This window comes from Chelonia mydas, chromosome 4 (assembly GCF_015237465.2).
Source record: "Chelonia mydas isolate rCheMyd1 chromosome 4, rCheMyd1.pri.v2, whole genome shotgun sequence".
In the NCBI taxonomy this organism is placed as follows: domain Eukaryota; kingdom Metazoa; phylum Chordata; order Testudines; family Cheloniidae; genus Chelonia; species Chelonia mydas.
Genome location: NC_057852.1, coordinates 19,743,326 through 19,762,897, shown reverse-complemented (window position 1 = coordinate 19,762,897; position 19,572 = coordinate 19,743,326). Strand labels below are relative to the sequence as shown.

Below are 19,572 nucleotides of genomic sequence, written 5' to 3'. Positions count from 1 at the left end.
AGCCATAACACAGTGGGTTCTAAAATTCTTCAATCGCACAAGTATTGTTATACCTCTGTTTGTGAGACTGTAGACTCTTCTTCTTGGGGGAGAAATATATCTTGATAAATTTGTATAATTGCTTTTGCCTGCATGTAAGCCAAACTTGAACATTTCAAGTATCAAGTGGTATGTTTCTCACTCTTCCAAGAAGTACTGGATTTGAAAAGGCATTTTCAGGGAAGACCTGAAGCTTTTAGACCAGTTACAAACACTGTTTTTGAATTGGCTGGGAAAATCTGCTCTGGTAAAGTGTCACCCTACCATTTTCTGATGATTGGCTAGTTGATGTTGTAAAATATGAAGGAAATAAGTACCTAAGAACTGATATAACAAGCCTGCCAGAGGTTCCAGTTTTGAAAGTGGTGGTGGTATTTTGGATCAAAGTGTTTACTTGAGGATTCTTTCGTAATCAAGAATTGTGTACCCCTGAAGTGTTTGGCTTGTGAGAAACAAGTTTGAAAAAGATGGTGTGTGTTTACAAGTTATTTCTGGGTCACCTGGTTTTATCCTTCTTTTTCTTGAAATCTATAAGGAAATCAGAGTTTTCCCCAGATGCTGTCACTAAGGTGAGAAGTGAGTGGGTTCTTGCCTGAATAGACAAAGATGAAAGGAAGGCTGAGAGAACTCAGTTTCTATTAAGTTGTTCCCTGGTAGATGAATCTTCAAGGTTTTTTCCCCCCTCTAGATCTAAAATAGAGCTTGAAGCAGTGACTGCATAAGAAGCTAGTGTAATTGGGTCTTGGGAATTGTTCATGCCTTCCAAAATTAAATTTAAAATGCTTGTTACACAAAATGAGCAATGTTACAGTTAAAGTAAAGCGCATTCAGTGTTTTGAAAATGAAATCAGCAGCTCTTTTTGAAGAGTTAAGAACTAGGAAAGAGCACAGTATAGTTCTGGTACTGCTAAAACACTAAACTGCAGTGTTAATTTTGGCAAATTATTTTAAAACTCACTGACTGCCCAGATATAAATTGGAGATAATAAGTCTCATCTATGTTACGCAGACATTTTGAAGATTGATTACATAATATTTGTATGGAATTTTAAGTAATTATTTAATAGTTTTAAATAAAATTGATACAACTAACTTATTATTTTCATATATACTTGGCAAATTTGCATTGAAAAAGTCTCAGATTTTAAGACAATTTCCAGATTGAAGCAAAAACTATTCAGGAAATTTTTCCAAATTTTGTACTTTTCCAGTGGCCTTAATGTTCTGATTTATACTATTTTCTTTCTGAATTTCATGAAAGATTAATGAACTGTTATTTCAAGGTTTCTCAAAATTGAGGGTTTTTTAATTTGGCAGTTCCTTTTTCCTCTGTACAGTAGTTGAAAAAGGAAAAAAAAAAAACTCACTAAAACATCAACATTTCTGAGAGAACCAATATCACAGGTCAAAGTTCCCTATGACCTTATGAAAACTCCTCATCTGTGTACCACCTTTATATGACTTGGTCACTAGTTAATCCATCTCTTGTAAAGTTTTTAATGATGGTCCTTCCTAATAAATTTGCATAAGATTAATTAGAGTGGGATTTTCAAAATTGCTTTCCTACTTCTCTTCCCAATAGTCAGTGGTAAAACTCCTCTTGACTTCAGTGGGATTTGAGCTGGGACAATGTTGAGCAATTTTGAAAACTCCACCCTTAGTACTCATACAGAAAGTACTAGAGTCTTGATAGTACACCATTTTGTGTCATTTATGTACTTCCACAATGAAAGTGAAGAAAAATATTGCCGCAGGGAGATAGGGCTTCAAGTTACTATTTCAAAGCAGGTAGGAACAATAAGAGAAATTAAGTCAAAAAGATTAATCAGTGCCCTTAGGATTTTCTTGGATAAAAAGTAAAGAAGCATAAGTGCAGAAACTGTTAAAACTAATAATGCTATGCCAGTTTCTCTTTCTGCAACTCTGTAAGGGAATTTATACTATCAGACTCTGAAAATACATTCTCAAAGTAAACTTGAAAAATTCTGTGTTCACTCTTTCCATTTGAATTGAAAGTAAAGGAATATTTGATGATTTACTCAGATCATGTAACTTTTTATTGGGTTTTTGGTTGCCTTGAAATATATTTGCTTTCTGAAATGTCAACCTTAATTTATTGATTTATAGTATTTTAATGTAAAGTCTAAGGAAATAGAGGTGTAGACTGTTATGATAGCCACCATTTCCTATTAATACTCCTTTATTTTTAGTTGATGACTTCAGTGAAGAATCATCCTTCTATGAGATTCTTCCTTGTTGTGCTCGATTTCGCTGTGGTGACCTCATAGTGGAAGGCCAGTGGCATCATCTCGTTCTGGTGATGAGTAAAGGCATGCTGAAAAACAGTACAGCTGCACTTTACCTTGATGGACTGCTTGTTAATACTGTGAAGGTGGAGTAAAAACTTTACATTTTACCTTGTGTTGTTCCAGTAGGCTTATATATTTTCTTTTACATTATGCTGATGTATTTTACTTATGCCCATGGCAATGGAGCATCATTGCTTCCAAATAGAGAAGACTTTTTCTAAGTTCCCTGCGTCATTCCTTATACACACCATCTGTAACAAATGAAGCAGGGGTTCTACAAACATCCTCCTTCATTACTCAATCTTGATTCAGTCCTGCTACTGTTAAAAGGAAAGAGGTAAAAAGCAAAATCTATTATGTGCTTTGTAAGAACAATGGGGGCCATCATTCGTTATTGATAGGATTTGAATCCTGAACCTTCAGAACTGCAGCATATCTTAAACTATTGGACTAACTACATTAGACCGCAGAAGGCTGTTACCCCAGGGAGGGAGTGGGTTGTTGAGGCTACATCCTGGGTCTGAAGTTTAATGGGGGGAGCTTGGCCCACTCTTGCCTTTCCTTCTGGGAGACTTTGCCCATGTGGTACCTTCAGCGGTGCGAATGACCCAGTGGGGCCATACGTTGGGTTCGGGGTGTGGTGTATTCGGGAGGAGTATTTATAATGGAAAGCATTAGGCAATCTAAATAGAAGGATTGCAATAAGCACTCCTTACATTATTTTTTATTGAGGGGTGAGGAATGCTTAATTGTACAGGTTAGGAATTTGATACCCAAGTGACTAAACTATGAAGCCTAAGACAGAGTAGCAAATATCAGTGAGGGTTTGATCCTGCAAGGTGTACTAAAAGTTCTTCACTTCGTACTGAAGTCATTGGGACTAGAGGGAACTCAACACTGGGCAGGATTGGGTCTTAAGGGAACTGGATCGGTGTTGAGGAAAAGATGACATTCCTTCTAATAGACCTGAAATGCTACAGGTGAAACAATGTTTTAATTATAAACATATGTCTGACACTCTGTACTAATCCTGCAAAATGAGGAATATAATAGTTTTGATGAACCTCAGTATTTCATACAAATTATTACCCTTTTTTAATCTGATGACTTGTCTATGTTCATGTAAGCGTAACCCACTTTTCTCATTTAAGATGTTTCTTTCCAGCTGTATGAATCTAGTTAATTTGTGTAAAATAAAAGATGGCAGTTTTTGTTTTGTTTAGGTAAGGGAGAGCTTAGTTGCACGGCACGAGAACAAATCTCTTGTTTAGATTCTTCCATGAAGTGAGAGATCAACATTTCAGCTTCTTTAAGCCTTCCAGATTGGATTTATATGAATACTATAATGGTGTGAAACAAAATATTCCTGATACAAAATTCGAAAGAAGCAGAATTGAAAGAGCTCTCTATCACGTTACTGAAAAGAGAAAATGTGCAAAAAAGGCTTTGGAAACACTGTAAAAGGGCAGTCTTCCAGAAATGTTGTTCTTTCCCAGAGCCTGGTGAAACTTCCAGGGTATAATTGTAGACATATGTTTGTGTGCTACAGAATCTGTTTATCTTCTAAGCAGTTCTATTTTCCTTAAATGTAAATGCCAGAGTTTTGCATGAAGCTACAATGATGAATTTGAGCAGGAAATTGTTGATAATGGCAGTCCTTACTTTAAGGATTTTATGTGAAGACCTCAAGGGTCTATAGCAAATTGTAGCATTAAATTTCATTTAGTATACAAATTTGGAGACCATTGTTGCAGACTTTGTTCCATATATTTAAAAAAAACCTTTGTATTGTATATTGGGAAGTACCTGTTTAGTGGTTGCACTTACTGTATATGGGGCAGTGTTTATTCCTGAGATCAGAAAGGCAAACTTATTTCTGTTTCCCTGTCACTGGAATGAAATAACCTTGCTTATTTGTGCATCAGCATGATCAGTAGTGTGAACTACCATTGCTGTTATCTTTAATTTTTAAAGAATAAGTGCAGGGATCACTAGAGTATAAAATATGGTTATATCAGAAATATTAACTGTAATTTTGTGTTCTAGTGATTTCGTCTGGCGTGTTATGCTTTCGTTATTTTTTTGTTTCTGTTTTTTAGAATAAAGGTACAAAGATAAAATGGCGATGAGAGTGATAAAAGAGCCAGTAAATAAAAGAATGAATCTAGAGTAACTTCTCTATCAGTGTGTAACAACTTCAAAATAAGCCAAATGTTAGGAGTTATTTGTGTTCTTTAAAACTCTTTTAGAAAGAGCTTGGTTATGGGACATAGCATGGCCATAGGTGCTGGAACTATGGGGGGGAGGGAGGTGCTGCAGCACCCCCAGGTTTTATGCAGGGCTCAGCTTCCGCCGGCCCCGAGGCTCTGCTCCCGCCAGCCCCTCACCCAGGGTTCCACGCCTGCCCCCAGCTGTGGTTCCAGCCTTGGCCCCCTTACCCCTGTCTGCATCCCCCGTCCTGGAGCCACAGCCGTGCTCCCAGCCGCAGTTCCAGGGGGTGGGAGAGGGAGTGCGGACAGAGGTAACTGGGGGAGCAAGGTAAAAAGAGGCCTTTGCAGTTTCACTGACTTTCAGCACCCCCACTATGAAAAGTGTTCCAGCGCCAGCGAGCATGGCTCTGCCACAAAGTCAGTAATCTTGTGCAAGTTACTTAACTTCTGTGTTTCAATTTCCCTTTAGCAGCATAGGCAAAATTATCTCACGAGGATTAACTAGTTAATGTTTTACATATCTATTTGAACACATTAAACACTTCTAAATTTTCAAGTTATTTACTTTCTTTTTGTGACAGCTTTGTACTCCTCCTAACAGCTTTGTCACTTGTTTCTCTTTTACAGCTTCACTATGTTCACAGTAGCCCAGGCGGGTCAGGTTCTACTAATCCACCAGTAGTCAGCACAGTTTATGCCTATACTGGCACACCACCTGCCCAACGCCAGATCTCCTCCCTGGTTTGGCGTCTGGGACCAACACATTTCGTAGAGGAAGTCTTGCCTCTTTCAAGTGTTAGCACCATTTATGAGCTGGGACCAAATTATGTTGGAAGCTTTCAAGCAGTGTACATCCCATGTAAGTACAAATACATTTGTTGTAGATGATTTTAGGGAGGATTCTGTTTTTGGATCTTTTTTAATCCCGAATCTACCCTACGAACAATGGAAGCCCCCCATTTACTTACTGTTTGAGAAAGGTGAGGGCCCAGCAACTCATAGGAAAAGGTGTTACTATGAAACAAACTCTTAAGAGCTCAGAATTACCTCATAATTATTGTTTTAACATATGGACTGTGAATAAATTATTGGTCTCCAGCATCAATATAGAATATCGTAATTCTTTTAATTGATCCACTGATTTAAACAAAGTTATATTGAAATGTAATTGCTTATAGTGCCTAAACATAGTTCAACGGAGAATAAAATTACACTGGACAAAATGTAGTGCATACAAAATTATTACCGGTTTATTGCAAACAAAGGAGAGTAATGGTTACATTGGTATTGTAACCAGTTTTTGAGAGTTCTTTTTGGAAATAGAATGTGGTGATGGTGTGGTGATTGGGAAAAATGGTCACTTGATTTCAGAAACATGTTGAATAGCTCTGTCTGGAACAGCTCAGACAGTGTGTTCCTCCTCATTTGCTCTGACAGGATGATGAACAGCCATCATTCAGGATTTTCCTACTTTGTAGAGCTCCCTCTTTTGCCTCTGCATTCAGATTCCTACCTCACTGAAAGCAACATGCAGGAAGGAAATTTCCATGGCTACCTCTAATAGTCACAGAACTCTCAAGCACAAAAGGCTAAAGAAAAAATGAAAAACCAACAGAAAAAATCAAGCGTGCTGCTTCTTACAGTAGTTTTTTCCCACAGGGACTGTAACATTTTTCTGCTGTCACTGAGAAAAACCTCCATTATCTCAGAGGAGTAAGGCAGTGGGTGAAATGAGCTGTGACAGACAAAACTAACCACAGAGCTTTCCTGAAGGACGAAAGAATCTCTCACTTGGTCCCAAAGGCTGTCCCAAAAGTTGGAACAGAGACAGCATTTGAAGTGGTGTCTGGAGCTGAGGACAAAACTCAGTCAAAGAGGAAAGAAGCTCATCTTAGAGGCTTTCCAACCAGTTCCCAAGATTTGAGGAATCCTTGTTGTAGACCTGTTCACAACAAAATTCAGTGTCAAGTGCTCCTTTTTCTGACAGCAGGTATCCAGACCCAATAACTCTAGCTCTGGACCCATTTGCTATTCCATTAATCTTTTCTCTAGATTACAGTCCTCCTGCTCATGTGGTGAGTCCTAACGAAAACTGCTCAGCACAAGACTTCTTAAAATCTAATTGCCAAAAGTGACCAAGGCAGGGTTGGCACATGGACCTGCTGGTGCAAGAAGTAAAGATCCCTATGCTCTTATGCAAAGAGCTTATTCAGTAGGGTCCAATGATGACTCAGACCCAGGACTCCTGAGTCTCTTCTCCTGTCTCACTGAAGCTAATCTTCTTCATTGGGGTGTTTTAGGTTGTACTGCACCCATGAAAAAGTGACCACTTTCACTTTCTTCCTGTACAAGCTGAGTTTTTCCATGTGATGGAAGGCAAAGTTTTTTTTTTTTTTCTATCCAGCTAGGCAGGCTAGAATGTTTTTGTCAAAGGCCTAGCCACTTGTTCCTTTACTGTGAGCTGTGCTAAGCACTGTAAGGGGTTTGGTAGATTGTACAACTGTGGGGCCTTCTTCCTTGGTATCAGATTTCCTGAAGGGTAGGTGCCTTTTTCTGCCCTCACTCTGGTTAACTTCCCAGTGCCTCTGGGTAGTCTGAACCTGTATCAAACTGCCTTCAACCCGCCCTGCTGGCAGATTTGCATTTTTCTCCCGGGGGCTAGTTGTTGGAGACTAAATCCCTTACCTAGGAGAACAGGAGAGCTCTCTGTTTTCCTGAAATCCTCTATGTTGGGTCTTGCAGAGAGATAAACTGGTCTCTGTAGGTCAGTGCTACTCAAAGTGGTCATCCGTGGACCGGTGCCGGTCTGTGAGCCATCAACTGCTGGTCTGCGCTCACATTGGGAAAAAAAAAATTGCCGGTCCCCCACATCAGATAGCTTGAGAAGCACTGCTCTAGGTCATTTGCCCGTCATATATTTTGACAATAGTCCTGTCCCTCTTTCATCTAACCAGGATGTCTTCTTTCTAAGTTTCTGTCCCAGTCTGAAGCCATAAAGAGAAAAACCTGGTGCAGTCTGGACCCCAGAAGGGTCCTCAAGGTATACCTAGATTAGAAATCTTCAGGGAAATAGTCTTCTATTCACTGTCTTGGTGGGTTAAAGGAAAGACCTCCAGGCATCAAAATATGTCATGAACAAAAGATCAAGTCTGGTATCCAGGAGGCTTAGGAGGCCACGGGAATTCCCTGTCAGGTTAGTTTAGAGCCTGCTCCAGTGGAGCCCTAGACACTTCCTGACCCAGAGAGAGGAGACATTAAGTGAACAGGATTTGCACTGCACTTTTTCACTAGGTATTGCAGATGCAGCTTTACCACGCAGGAGTGGAGCAGAACTTTATAAGAAGCATCCCCTCCCAGGGCAGTGGATAAATGAGTCATAGGTCATTTTTGCCCTTCTGACTTCTTCTGGGCCTTCAGCTCCCTCTTCTAATTCAGCCTTGGATCTCATTCTCCTTTCCTAGAGTGTTTCTCTTAGCAGAGGTACTGTCATGTTGTCGCAAACCAAGCCACAGATAAGCAAATAATATTGCTGTTTACTGGCTAATTTGGTTTCCATGGCTTGATCACAGCAGTGCATATTCCTGTTCTAGTGATTTTTCTAAGACCAGGCTTTCATAACAGACTTGCCTTCTTAGCAAGGTAAGTGGGGTGGTCTTAACAGCTCTCTTTCAGGTCAGAAAGAAATGGGGGAAACAGCCAGACTTGGTGCCCATCTTGACTGAATGAGGAGGGGGAAGCCAGAAGTTGTATTGTCAGTCACAGACAGCAGACTGGCCTTTAAGGATTAATATAATTTACCTTTGAATAGGAAGGAAAATAAACATGTTTTTAATAATAGGGGGCAAGTTCTATGACTTCTTGTATGTACAGTATGAGTTTATATAGTGCTGTTGGATGTTAACTCTATCTTTAGAAAGGTTATTCATAGCCACTGAATTTATTATTGGAGTCATATCTCTAGTGTAAAGTGTATTGCAATTTTACTTTTAAAATTTACTCTAAAGAAAAATAGTTCTGGTTTTAAAATAAGTTTTTCTTATCTTAAAGGTAAAGATTCTAAATCGGAAGGAGTCAGCCCATCTCCAGTATCTTTGGTACCAGAGGAGAAAGTCTCTTTTGGTTTATATGCACTCTCAGTTTCTTCACTTACAGTGGCAAGAATAAGGAAAGTTTACAACAAATTGGATAGTAAAGCTATTGCCAAACAGGTATGTTAGAAAATACATGGTATTAACTTCAAAATTTTGCTAGGTTAAAAATGGTCTCAGACTTATAATTCTACATATTTTCACTGTTAATTTTTGTTTTTAATTCTGTCTGACATTTGGGCTCTACGCTGCTGTGATAGCAATCACCTAGGCCCAGATTCACAAAGGTATTTAGGCTCCTAATTTCCATTGAAATCTGTGGAAGTTAAGTGTCTAAATATCTTTGTGGATCTGGGTCCTACTTACTAAAAATGTTCTCTGACTTCATTTTTCTCTTAGGTAAGTTTTTTAAACTGGACTGAACCATTTTATGGGATGATGATCTTAGATGACCCTCTCCATTAGAATTACTAATGACTGTTTTATTCCTTTTTTCCCCCTGTTGCAGATGCTCGTTGTAATTCCCAATGAAAATATTTAGGGTCATACTGTAGAACAACAAAGTTGATAGTAATGGAAGTAAACATTACTAATGGCCCGATCTTCTGAATGTGCAAATGTGTGTTGTTCCACTAACCCTCAAGTGCATAAATGTTTGAAGGTTCTAAGTTAATGTCATAGGGGCAACTGCAGTTTTGACTAATTTCCTTTACTTGGAGCAAGATGATGTCTCTAATTTTTACTCTGATTTGTAAAACTGATAGTCGGTCTAACAAATGATGATATTAGTTAATTTAATTTTTTAACCTGTCACTGAATTGATTACTTATGGGACCACCATTTCTAAGTGTTGTAATTTGTTTCATAGAAATAGGGTCAGTGGAAATCCTAGGTCTTGTCCAGATAAGTTATCTCAGTGGCCCCTTTGGGTTATTTGAAAGTTAATTTTATTTTTAAACCTTATCGATTCTTTACCATGAAAGAGAGAGAAATTGTCACATCTGTCACAGTTCAGGGCGGCTGCACTTGTATTGCCCCTCAGTAATCCAGGAAGCGCACTCACTCTTAGAGACCCAAGTCCCCAGCCGTTGCCTTTCTTGGAAGGAGAACTGTGTCTCTCTCTCTTCTGACTGTAACATTTCCAGGCTGCACGGTTCCCTGGCTTCACAGCAAAAGACCATCTATGTAAACAGGCCTGCTTGCTTCTCCTTTCAGGGATGGTATACAGTGTAATTGACATCAGTTATAAAGTATCACACAGCACTTCCTATACAAACATATTTATTCTGAAGGTATAAACAGTACAAAAAAAACTTATTAAAAACAATAAAAGAACCTACATACTTGCTAATAAGTTTACCAGAGATTCACCTCTCCCCTCCCCCAAAGGGGTCTGTTTTGTTTCACTAGTTCAGAACAGTCTCAGCTGAGAACTAGCACACACGAAAAGTTAGTAGTCCAATCTTTATTCAGTTCAGGGGTGTTTGATCTGGAGTTTCCAGGAGCAGGTAATCAGTAAACAATAGGTTTTTTGTCCCTCAGGGATGGCTTCCAAAGAGTGGATTTTGAAGTAGATCAGTTGCATTCCCCTCATTCCTAAATATTTCCTAGGAAATCCAGTTCACACATAGTGTCCCCAAAAATCCTTTAAAATACCTAATATCTCCCAGAGATTGCATTAATCCTTCCTGCTCCTAAAGAAGTTCTATACAGTCCCACAGTAGTATGCAAACATTTGCATTTTCAATACAATGGGCCCTTAAAGGTATTAAACATGATTCAAAAAGGTTTAAGTTAATTCCATAAGGTTTGCCCAAATGTTGCAGGATACTGTCGTAGAGGCACAAGATCATTTTCAACAATAGCAAAAATCTTGTGACTCAATCACTCTGTTTCATGGTGTTTTATTCAGCTGGCTGTTTCTTCTCATGAGAATGCCACACCAGTGAAGCTACTGCACAACTCAGCAGGACATCTGAATGGACCTGCACGCACCATCGGTGCAGCTCTGATAGGATATTTGGGTGAGATATTTTGATGTTAATGTGTGTTTACTGCATTAAATATTTTTGATTTACAGTATATAAGAACAAAGTTCTAGAAGGTGGATATGATTAAGTATCCATCAAATAAAGATTGTCTCCGTTATTTTATTGAATTAATACAGGTTATTTAGTTTATTAACGTGTTTTCTTTGTTTAATTTCTACCATTAAAAAATATAAACATCACAATGACTTTCCACAATACCTATGCTTTCATTAAGCCAATTAAATAACTTAAACACAATTCTTCCTCTTCCTTTTTATGGGCTTAATAGAATTCATCAACTTTATTTTTGTTTTAATGAAACTGATAGTAGAATATGTCTATCTTGTAATTTTTATTATTCCTGTACAAAAAGTGAGGTAGGTTTTAATTATTATATTTTTGCCACTTTATGCATAGGAGTAAGAACATTTGTCCCAAAGCCTGTTGCCACTACATTACAATACATTGGTGGAGCTGCTGCTATTCTGGGTTTGGTAGCCATGGCATCCGATGTAGAAGGACTATATGCAGCTGTGAAGGCCTTGGTGTGTGTCGTAAAGAGCAACCCACTAGCCAGCAAAGAAATGGAAAGAATCAAAGGTTATCAGGTACTTAAAAAGTCAGACATAGCAGAGCAGGTAGATTGAATTTCCATGTAACTTGGCACTCTTACATTTCAGTGCACCTAAAAATTGCTTTTTATTTATTATATTTAGTATCAATAGCTGTTTTAATCTTACCACCAGTTGAATAATGTAAATATGGTCTTGGACTTCATTGGGACATCCTTAAATTCCATCATGCTAAGAGCTTAATTGCCAAGAGTTTGCAGCACTCCCCCTTCATTGTCTACAAGTGTGGCTTCAATCTATGGGGAACCCCTACCGGGGATCTGTTCACCTCCCAAATAAATATTAAGTGCAACATACATTGTTCCAGAAGAGCTCTGGGTCACCACTCACAGGGTGATGCTCTGCTTCTCCATGGTCAGATCATCTGAACTATTCCTTCCCTCCATTTCCGCTCCTGCTTCAGATTTTGTGCATGATCCAGCAGGACCAGACAGTTTTGGTACCTGAATCTCCTACACGTCATCTCAGGCACCGATCACCATTTTTACGTTTCCCAATCTACTGACTCAGGGGAGTAGCAAGATATCAGGCATTCCAACCCATGGCTACCACAATTGAGCCTGGTTTTTGGATGAGGATTGTCCTTAGAGCAATCATGTTCTTGAGCTGTACAGATTATCCTTTCTAATGGAAGGATTCCGCTAGGAATTACTACCTAGCCAAGTGCAAGCATTTCTCTATCTGGGTACGCTTTTCCAGAAACCTCTTCTCATTCTGGACTTTATTTTTGTTTTAATGAAACTGATAGTAAAATATGTCTGTCTTGTCATTTTTATGATTCCTGTACAAAAAGCGAGGTAGGTTTTAATTAATTTATTTTTACCACCTTATGCTTAGGAGTAAGAACATTTCTCATCCTTGAAGACACCAGGTTTGTTTGTCAGTTCCTTATGGGTCCCCTTGGCAGCAATCAGTGTATACCATGTGCCTTCATAGAGCTATTAGATCTTTGCACATCCTCTGAATAGCAGACTCTGAAAAGGCCTAATTAGTAAATTGCGGCCTATAAAGAAGCCTACTTCTTAATAAGACTTGAACCTTGTTCTCTCAGTACTCACTAAGCCTCCTTTTGAACCATTAGCCTCTTGCTCCATATGTCTCCTATCCATGAAGGTCACATTACTCGTAGCCATCACCTCAACCAGGAGGGCTGGTGAGCTTGGGGTGCTGATGATGGATTCTCCTTACACTGTATTCCATTAGGACAAGGTTTCATATGTTTACACACTAAATTCACCCCCAGAGTCATCTGAGTTTCACCTGAACCAGACTGTCTCCTTACCTGTGTTCGTCCCAAAACCTCACACATCCTCATAAGAAAAGAGGTTCCATTCCTTTGATGTTGGATAAGCCTTAGCCTTTTACTTTGAGAGAACAAAAACAATCAGGAAGTCCCATAGACTATTTGTTGACAAAGCAGAAAGGGTCATGGGTCAGGCTATATCCTCTTAAAGAATTTTGAAATTTTCTTGGACTGGATTTTGCTCTGTCAGCTGTCTAGTCTTCCTCTCCCTTATGGGGTAAGAGCTCATTCCACAAAAAGGCAAGCAACACCTGTGGTATTGCTTCATAAGGTGCCTTTACTTGATATTTGTAAGGCAGCTATGTGGAGCTCAGTTCACACATTTGTGAACACTATGTTTTTGTACAGGACTCCTCTACTAATGCATCTTTTGGAACAGCAGTTCTTTGTTCAGCTCTGCCATCTACAATCTCGCACCCACCTCGTATTTGAGTACTGCTTGTCAATCACCCACAGTGGAATATGCATAGGGAACAGCACTTGAAGAGAAAGTTGCTTGCCTTATAGTAACTGGAAGTTCTGGAGTACAAGATGGCAGCTTGTGCTAGGACGTCATAGTACTGTGTACCAGCCCATTTCAAAGTCATCATTGAAGTCCTTGGGTGTTGTTGAATTAGAAATAATTCCCAGATATTTTTTTAAGGCATTCACCCTATCTTCAAATAATGATGTCCTGTTGTTCCTATAGAATCTATTTGATCGCATAAGACCCTGCCAATACTTAGCCTCCATTGTTGAGTTGAGGGCTGAGTGCAAGTTTTCATTCAAGCTATCTTCAGTTTTGATGGGTTTAAAAAAGACATTTAACATTATTTTAACACTTTTTTAGGGTGGCCTTTTCCCAAAAGGCTGCCCCAAGAGAAAAGACTGCTGTTTCAGTATTGTATTTTCTAGTTTGTTTCAAATATTGTAATGGATCTTACACATTTAATACAATCCAGCTCAGTAGTCCATTTCTGCTCACTGGGCACAACACCCAGAATATCAAGGTTTTAGAGCTATTGATTGCATAGTAATAATCAAATCTGCCATTATGTTTTTAAAAACTTCTGGATATAAGTAGTCTCTATTGGTGTTCTGACCTAGTGTTTTGCTGGGGATTAATAAAAAACCATAATTTTTTATTAATTTTTTTTTAAATGGCAATTTTTAAAAAAATTTTTTAAAATGGCAATCCTGGGACCACAGAAAAAGCATATGATCAGTTTTATGGGATTACTAGATTAGGGTCACTAAAAGTTAGAATTCAGGACTGTTCAGATTTTGGATATAAAGCACTTCTGTAACTTGCCTTTGAATCCCCTGTTATTCCCTTCTTAATACTCAGGCTTCAGATTTGAAAAGCCCTCCTTGCTTTTGCCATTAAATGGCCTTTCACTTGCCATATTAAACCAATATTTTTTGAGACCTTTTGTCTGAGGTGGTACTGGTTACAGCATTGCAAATTCAGTGCAGCGCTAGATGTGTGCCCCAGCCAGTGGTAAAGAATATTAGATCATTTAGGAGCAGGGAAATATCCCTCCAGCTCAACGTGCTTGTCTTTTTCCAGTTGATCCTAATTCCATCTTCCTGCTTTTTCATCACACCCTTCAAGCTTACAAGGTTAAAGCAAGTTTATTGCTCCCACATTTTATAAAAGCTCCCTTTTGTTGAAGTGGATTTACTGCATCCACATTCCTCTGCTGGTTCCATTGTGCTTTGATAGGATTCATATTTTCTTTGTCTGCAAAATGTTTGTAATATGGATTATTGACAGGAACAATGACTTAGAAAGAATGTTCATGTGCTGCTAATTTTTTTTTCCAGTTACTGGCAATGTTGCTAAAGAAGAAGCGCTCCCTTTTGAACAGCCATATACTACATTTGACCTTTTCCTTGGTGGGAACTGTGGATAGTGGGCATGAAACCTCCATTATTCCAAATTCAACTGCCTTCCAGGATCTGCTATGTGATTTTGAAGTACGTATAGCATCCCTGACAACTAGAAATGTTATTTGGACGGTTAATGATTCAGGTGCTAATATAATACCTTGGCAGTAAATCACAACAGAGAAGGTGATTATTGTGAGAATATTATACTTAGTTCAGTACAGCGGACAAACTGTAGAGAGCCTCTGATCTACCACAGTGTAATTCGCATGGTAATCTTCCTACTGCAATTGCTTCACTGCTAATAAAATTATTACTGGATACAAAAGGTATACCTTTTCATTGTAGAAGAGGATGAGGTTTGCAGTTAGCAGTTGAACAACAGTTTCTGCTAACCTGTATGTTTTACTGTGGTAAATATATTGACATACAAAAGATACGTTGAAAATAACAATGGGGTAAAATTCCAGTACAGCATATCCGAATCTGTGTATCAGATCCCCGTTAAACTTCCATATGCATGGCCTACAAAAAGAACCCTAAGCTTGCAGTTTCAAACCAATAAAAGTAAAGTAATTCAGAGTTAAATGCTGTTGTTTTGTCCTTATCTTATGCTATGGTGTGAAGAATAGCAAAAGCATGTTACATAAGATATTACACAAGGTGAAGATAGCTGGACCATAATATAATCAAATTTAATATCCCTGTGGCAGGAAAAACATCGCAGCAGACCAACATTTGTAGCATTTAATTTCAGAAAGGGGAACTACACAAAAATGAGACGGTTAGTTAAACAGAAATTAAAGGGTACAGTGCCAAAAGTGAAATCTCTGCAAGTTGCATGGAAACTTTTTAAAGACACCATAATAGAGGCTCAACTTAAATATATACCCCAAATTAAAAAAACATAGTACGAGAACCAAAAAAGGGCCACCATGGCTAAACAACAAAGTAAAAGAAGCAGTGCGAGGCAAAAAGGCATCCTTTTAAAAAGTGGAAGTTAAATCCTAGTGAGGAAAATAGAAAGGAGTATAAACACTGGCAAGTGAAGTATAAAAATACAGTTAGGAAGGCCAAAAAAGAATATGAGGAACACTTAGCCAAAGACTCAAAAAGTAATAGCAATTTTTTTTAAGTACATCAGAAGCAGGAAGCCTGCTAAACCACCAGTGGGGCCACTGGATGATCGAGGTGCTAAAGGAGCACTCAAGGACGATAAGGCCATTGCTGAGAAACTAAATGAATTCTTTGCATCTGTCTTCACGGCTGAGGATGTGAGGGAGATTCCCAAATCTGAGCCATTCTTTTTAGATGACCGATCTGAGGAACTGTCCCAGATTGAGGTATCATTAGAGGTGGTTTTGGGACAAATTGATAAATTAAACAGCAGTAAGTCACCAGGACCAAATGGTATTCACCCAAGAGTTCTGAAGGAACTCAAATGTGAAATTGCAGAACTACTAACTGTAGTCTGTTACCTATCATTTAAATCAGCTTCTGTACTAGATGACTTGTGGATAGCTAATCTGACACCAATTTTTAAAAAGGGTTCCAGAGGTGATCCCGGCAATTACAGGCCTGTAAGCCTGACTTCAGTACCGGGCAAACTGGTTGAAACTATAATAAAGAACAATATTGTCAGATGTATAGATGAACATAATTTGTTGAGGAAGGGTCAACATGGTTTTAGTAAAGGGAAGTCATGCCTCACCAATCTCCCAGAATTCTTCCAAGGGGTCAACAAACATGTGGACCAAGGGGATCCAGTGGATATAGTGTACTTAGATTTTCAGAATGCCTTTGACAAGGTCCCTCACCAAAGGCTCTTATGCAAAGTAAGCTGCCACGGGATAAGAGGGAAGGTGCTCTTGTGGATTGGTAACTGGTTAAAAGCCAGGAAACAAAGGGTAGGTATAAACGGTCAGTTTTCAGAATAGAGAGAGGTAAAGAGTGGTGTCCCCTAGGGGCCTGTTCTGGGACCAGTCCTATTCAACCTATTCATAAATGATCTGGAAAACGGGGTAAACAGTGAGGTGGCGAAATTTGCAGATGATAGAAAATTACTAAAGATAGTTAAGACCCAGGCAGACTGCAAAGAGCTACAAGAGGATCTCTCAAAACTGGATGACTGGGCAACAAAATGGCAGATGAAATTTAATGTTGATAAATGCAAAGTAATGCACGTTGGAAAGCATAATCCCAGCTATACATATAAAATGATGGGGGTCTAAATTAGCTGTTACCGCCCAAGAAAGAGACCTTGGAGTCATTGTGGATGATTCTCTGAAAATATCCACTCAATATGCAGCGTCAGTCAAAAAAGCAAACAGAATGCTGAGAATAATTAAGCAAGGGCTAGATAATAGGACAGAAAATATCATGTTACCTCTATATAAATCCATGGTACACCCAAATCTTGAATACTGTGTGCAGATGTGATCTCCCCATCTCAAAAAAGATATATTGGAATTGGAAAAGGTTCAGAAAAGGGCAACAAAAAGGATTAGGGGTATGGAAAGGCTTCCGTATGAGGAGAGATTAATAAGACTGGGAATTTTCAGCTTGGACAAGAGACGACTAAGGGGACATATGATTGAGATCTATAAAATCATGACTGGTGTGGAGAAAGTAGATAAGGAAGTGTTGTTCACTACTTTTCATAACACAAGAACTAGGGGTCACCAAATGAAATTATTAGGCAGCAGGTTTAAAACAAATGAAAGGAAGTTTTTCTTCACACAACGCCCAGTCAACCTGTGGAACTCCTTGCCAGAGGATGTTGTGAAGGCCAAGACTATAACAGGGTTCAAAAAAGAACTAGATAAGTTCATGGAGGATAAGTCCATCAATGGCTATTAGCCAGGATGGGCAGGAATGGTGCCCCAGCCTCTGTTTGCCAGAAGCTGGGAATGAGCAACAGGGGATAGATCACTTGATGATTATCTGTTCTGTTCATTCCCTCTGAGGCACCTGGCACTGGCCGCTGTCAGGAGACAGGATACTGGGCTAGATGGACCTTTGGTCTGATCCAGTGGGGCTGTTCTTAATACACAGGACTCTGATCACGCACTGTTGAGTTCTCTCTGCTTTTTACCTGTGCAAAACACAAGCTCAGTTGACAATCTCATTTCTGTAGTACTTTGCTATTTTTTTAATTGAGAAGCCCTATTTTCAAATATTAATTCCCTAACAGGATATTCTGTTTTGCTCAAATCAGCTCTTAAGGTACGGAAGTGCACAGTTTTCATCCCTATGTGTCAATTTAGGTGTCTAAATACACATCTGGGGACATGTGTGAAAACTGACCCTATTTGTTCCTGTAGCATTTCCTTTTAATTAACTTTCATGGAATTCTTACAGCTCTCTCATTAGTGCCAGTGACGTGCTTTGAAAATCCATCCGGGTGTATTATCATGCTTAAATGTATTAAGGTTATGAATAAGTAGCCAGGAAATGTAAAGTTGATCCTTTGACTTAACCTTTCACAGGTGATCCACAGAAAAGAAAAATGAGCGTGTGCCCATTTTTGCTTTTTTACAATATGCTAATACACACAAGTATTGTGTGCCTGTTAGTGTTGTTCTTTATATTATATCTAACCTAAATCCAAAAAAGCAAAGATGTGAACAGATTGAACTACCCCTACCTCAGACCTTCACTTCTGAATCAGAGCAACAATAGAGCTCTTTGAAAATTTTTTCTCAAATTGCCTTTATTTTCCAGAAAACCAATTAGCTTTTTCAACATTGTATTGTTTTTTAAAAAAAGTAATTTTTTAACCAAAAAAAGTTTGTTCAAAAAAATTTTCAGCAAACGTTCTTCTGCTGATTCAGCAGTAGATGTCTTGAGCCAGTTGAACAGATTAACATAGAGTAGGATCTTCAGCAGAGCAATGTCTTCTTTCACAAAGAATAAGATCATCAAAATAAAAAGTAGTTTGTTGAAGATCCTGCTGTTCAATGGTTTCACAGAGATAATATATTCAACAAAGTAGCAGCTGTGGTGTCAAAGATCTTGGTCTCCATGAAACTGCTCAGTTTGGGTCATCTCTGCTTTGTTTTTCAAGAAGGACTCTTAGAGCAACTCGAGAACTAATAAGTTAATGATACTAAAGATATAAAAAATGGGAAACCTAATTAAGTGAGAGGGAGATGGTTTACTTAGACTGTACACACCTTTGTTTTTGTTTTTAAACCCTGTTTAACTAGCAGTAGGAAGATAGTGTCTTTAAGATTCAACAGCCCAACCACTTCATTTCGGATTGAGAAAGCATCGTCTGCTTTGGGTTCTCCAAGGGATACCTCCAGCTAAACGGGGAAAAGAAGACTTTCTCTTCCCGAGACTTCCAAAGTTTAAAAAAAAAAATGCGAAGGGCAAGAAAACCCACTTACTAAAAACAAAAAAAAACCTTTCAAACCTTTTTATAATATATTTCAAGGATGCTAAAAGGGGCACGACTCTTCATTGTTTTTTGTTCAGCGGCAAACCAGACTTAAAATTTTCAGTCTTAATGTTGAACTTACTTTTGTCTGTCTTGCTGTTTCCATTGATTTAACTATTAATCTACAGTAAAGAATAGAAATAATTACTTAAAACATTGTGTGGAAAATTTGGTATGACACTGAGAAGAGTTGTCAGTGAAGATATTATTTAATCTTGACAGAGAAACTAAACTAATTATTGCAAACAAATATAGCTTCATGTCAATTAAAAAGTACTTTAAAAGAAACATGTAGAGCCTGATTCTGATAACATTTGCACCAATGTAAATCCAGAGTAATTCCAGTGAAGATTCATTAGACATAAAATGGGTGTAGTTGAAATCAGAATCAGGCTGACAAGCTTTTCACACAGCCTAGTTTTGCTATATTCTGATGTTATTAAACTGTACTCCCATTTTACTATACACTGAGAGAGAACTTTTGGTGCCCTGTGTTCTTCTGTAGTCTTTTGTTCATCTGTTTGAACTTTATTTGGGACTGATGGCCATGTAATTTATGTCTTTGAAATTAGCATTTGAACAGAGTGGACAGGATAATTATAATGTACAGCAAGGATTTTAATCCACTGTTTGACTTCTTTTTTTTTTTTT

At 38.5% G+C, this 19,572-nt stretch overlaps 1 protein-coding gene across 9 annotated transcripts in view; it reads left to right on the top strand.

Annotated features, from left to right (window-relative positions):
- Positions 1 to 19,572, top strand: part of WDFY3 (WD repeat and FYVE domain containing 3) — a 296,640-nt gene that overhangs the window by 182,898 nt on the left and 94,170 nt on the right. For all 9 annotated transcript variants that reach the window (XM_043545050.1, XM_043545054.1, XM_043545049.1 and 6 more), the window contains 6 exons: positions 2,250 to 2,431; positions 5,186 to 5,417; positions 8,606 to 8,766; positions 10,559 to 10,670; positions 11,094 to 11,284; positions 14,418 to 14,570. In XM_043545050.1, coding sequence (XP_043400985.1) covers positions 2,250 to 2,431; positions 5,186 to 5,417; positions 8,606 to 8,766; positions 10,559 to 10,670; positions 11,094 to 11,284; positions 14,418 to 14,570 — 1,031 coding nt within the window. The remainder of the gene's footprint in view (positions 1 to 2,249; positions 2,432 to 5,185; positions 5,418 to 8,605; positions 8,767 to 10,558; positions 10,671 to 11,093; positions 11,285 to 14,417; positions 14,571 to 19,572) is intronic.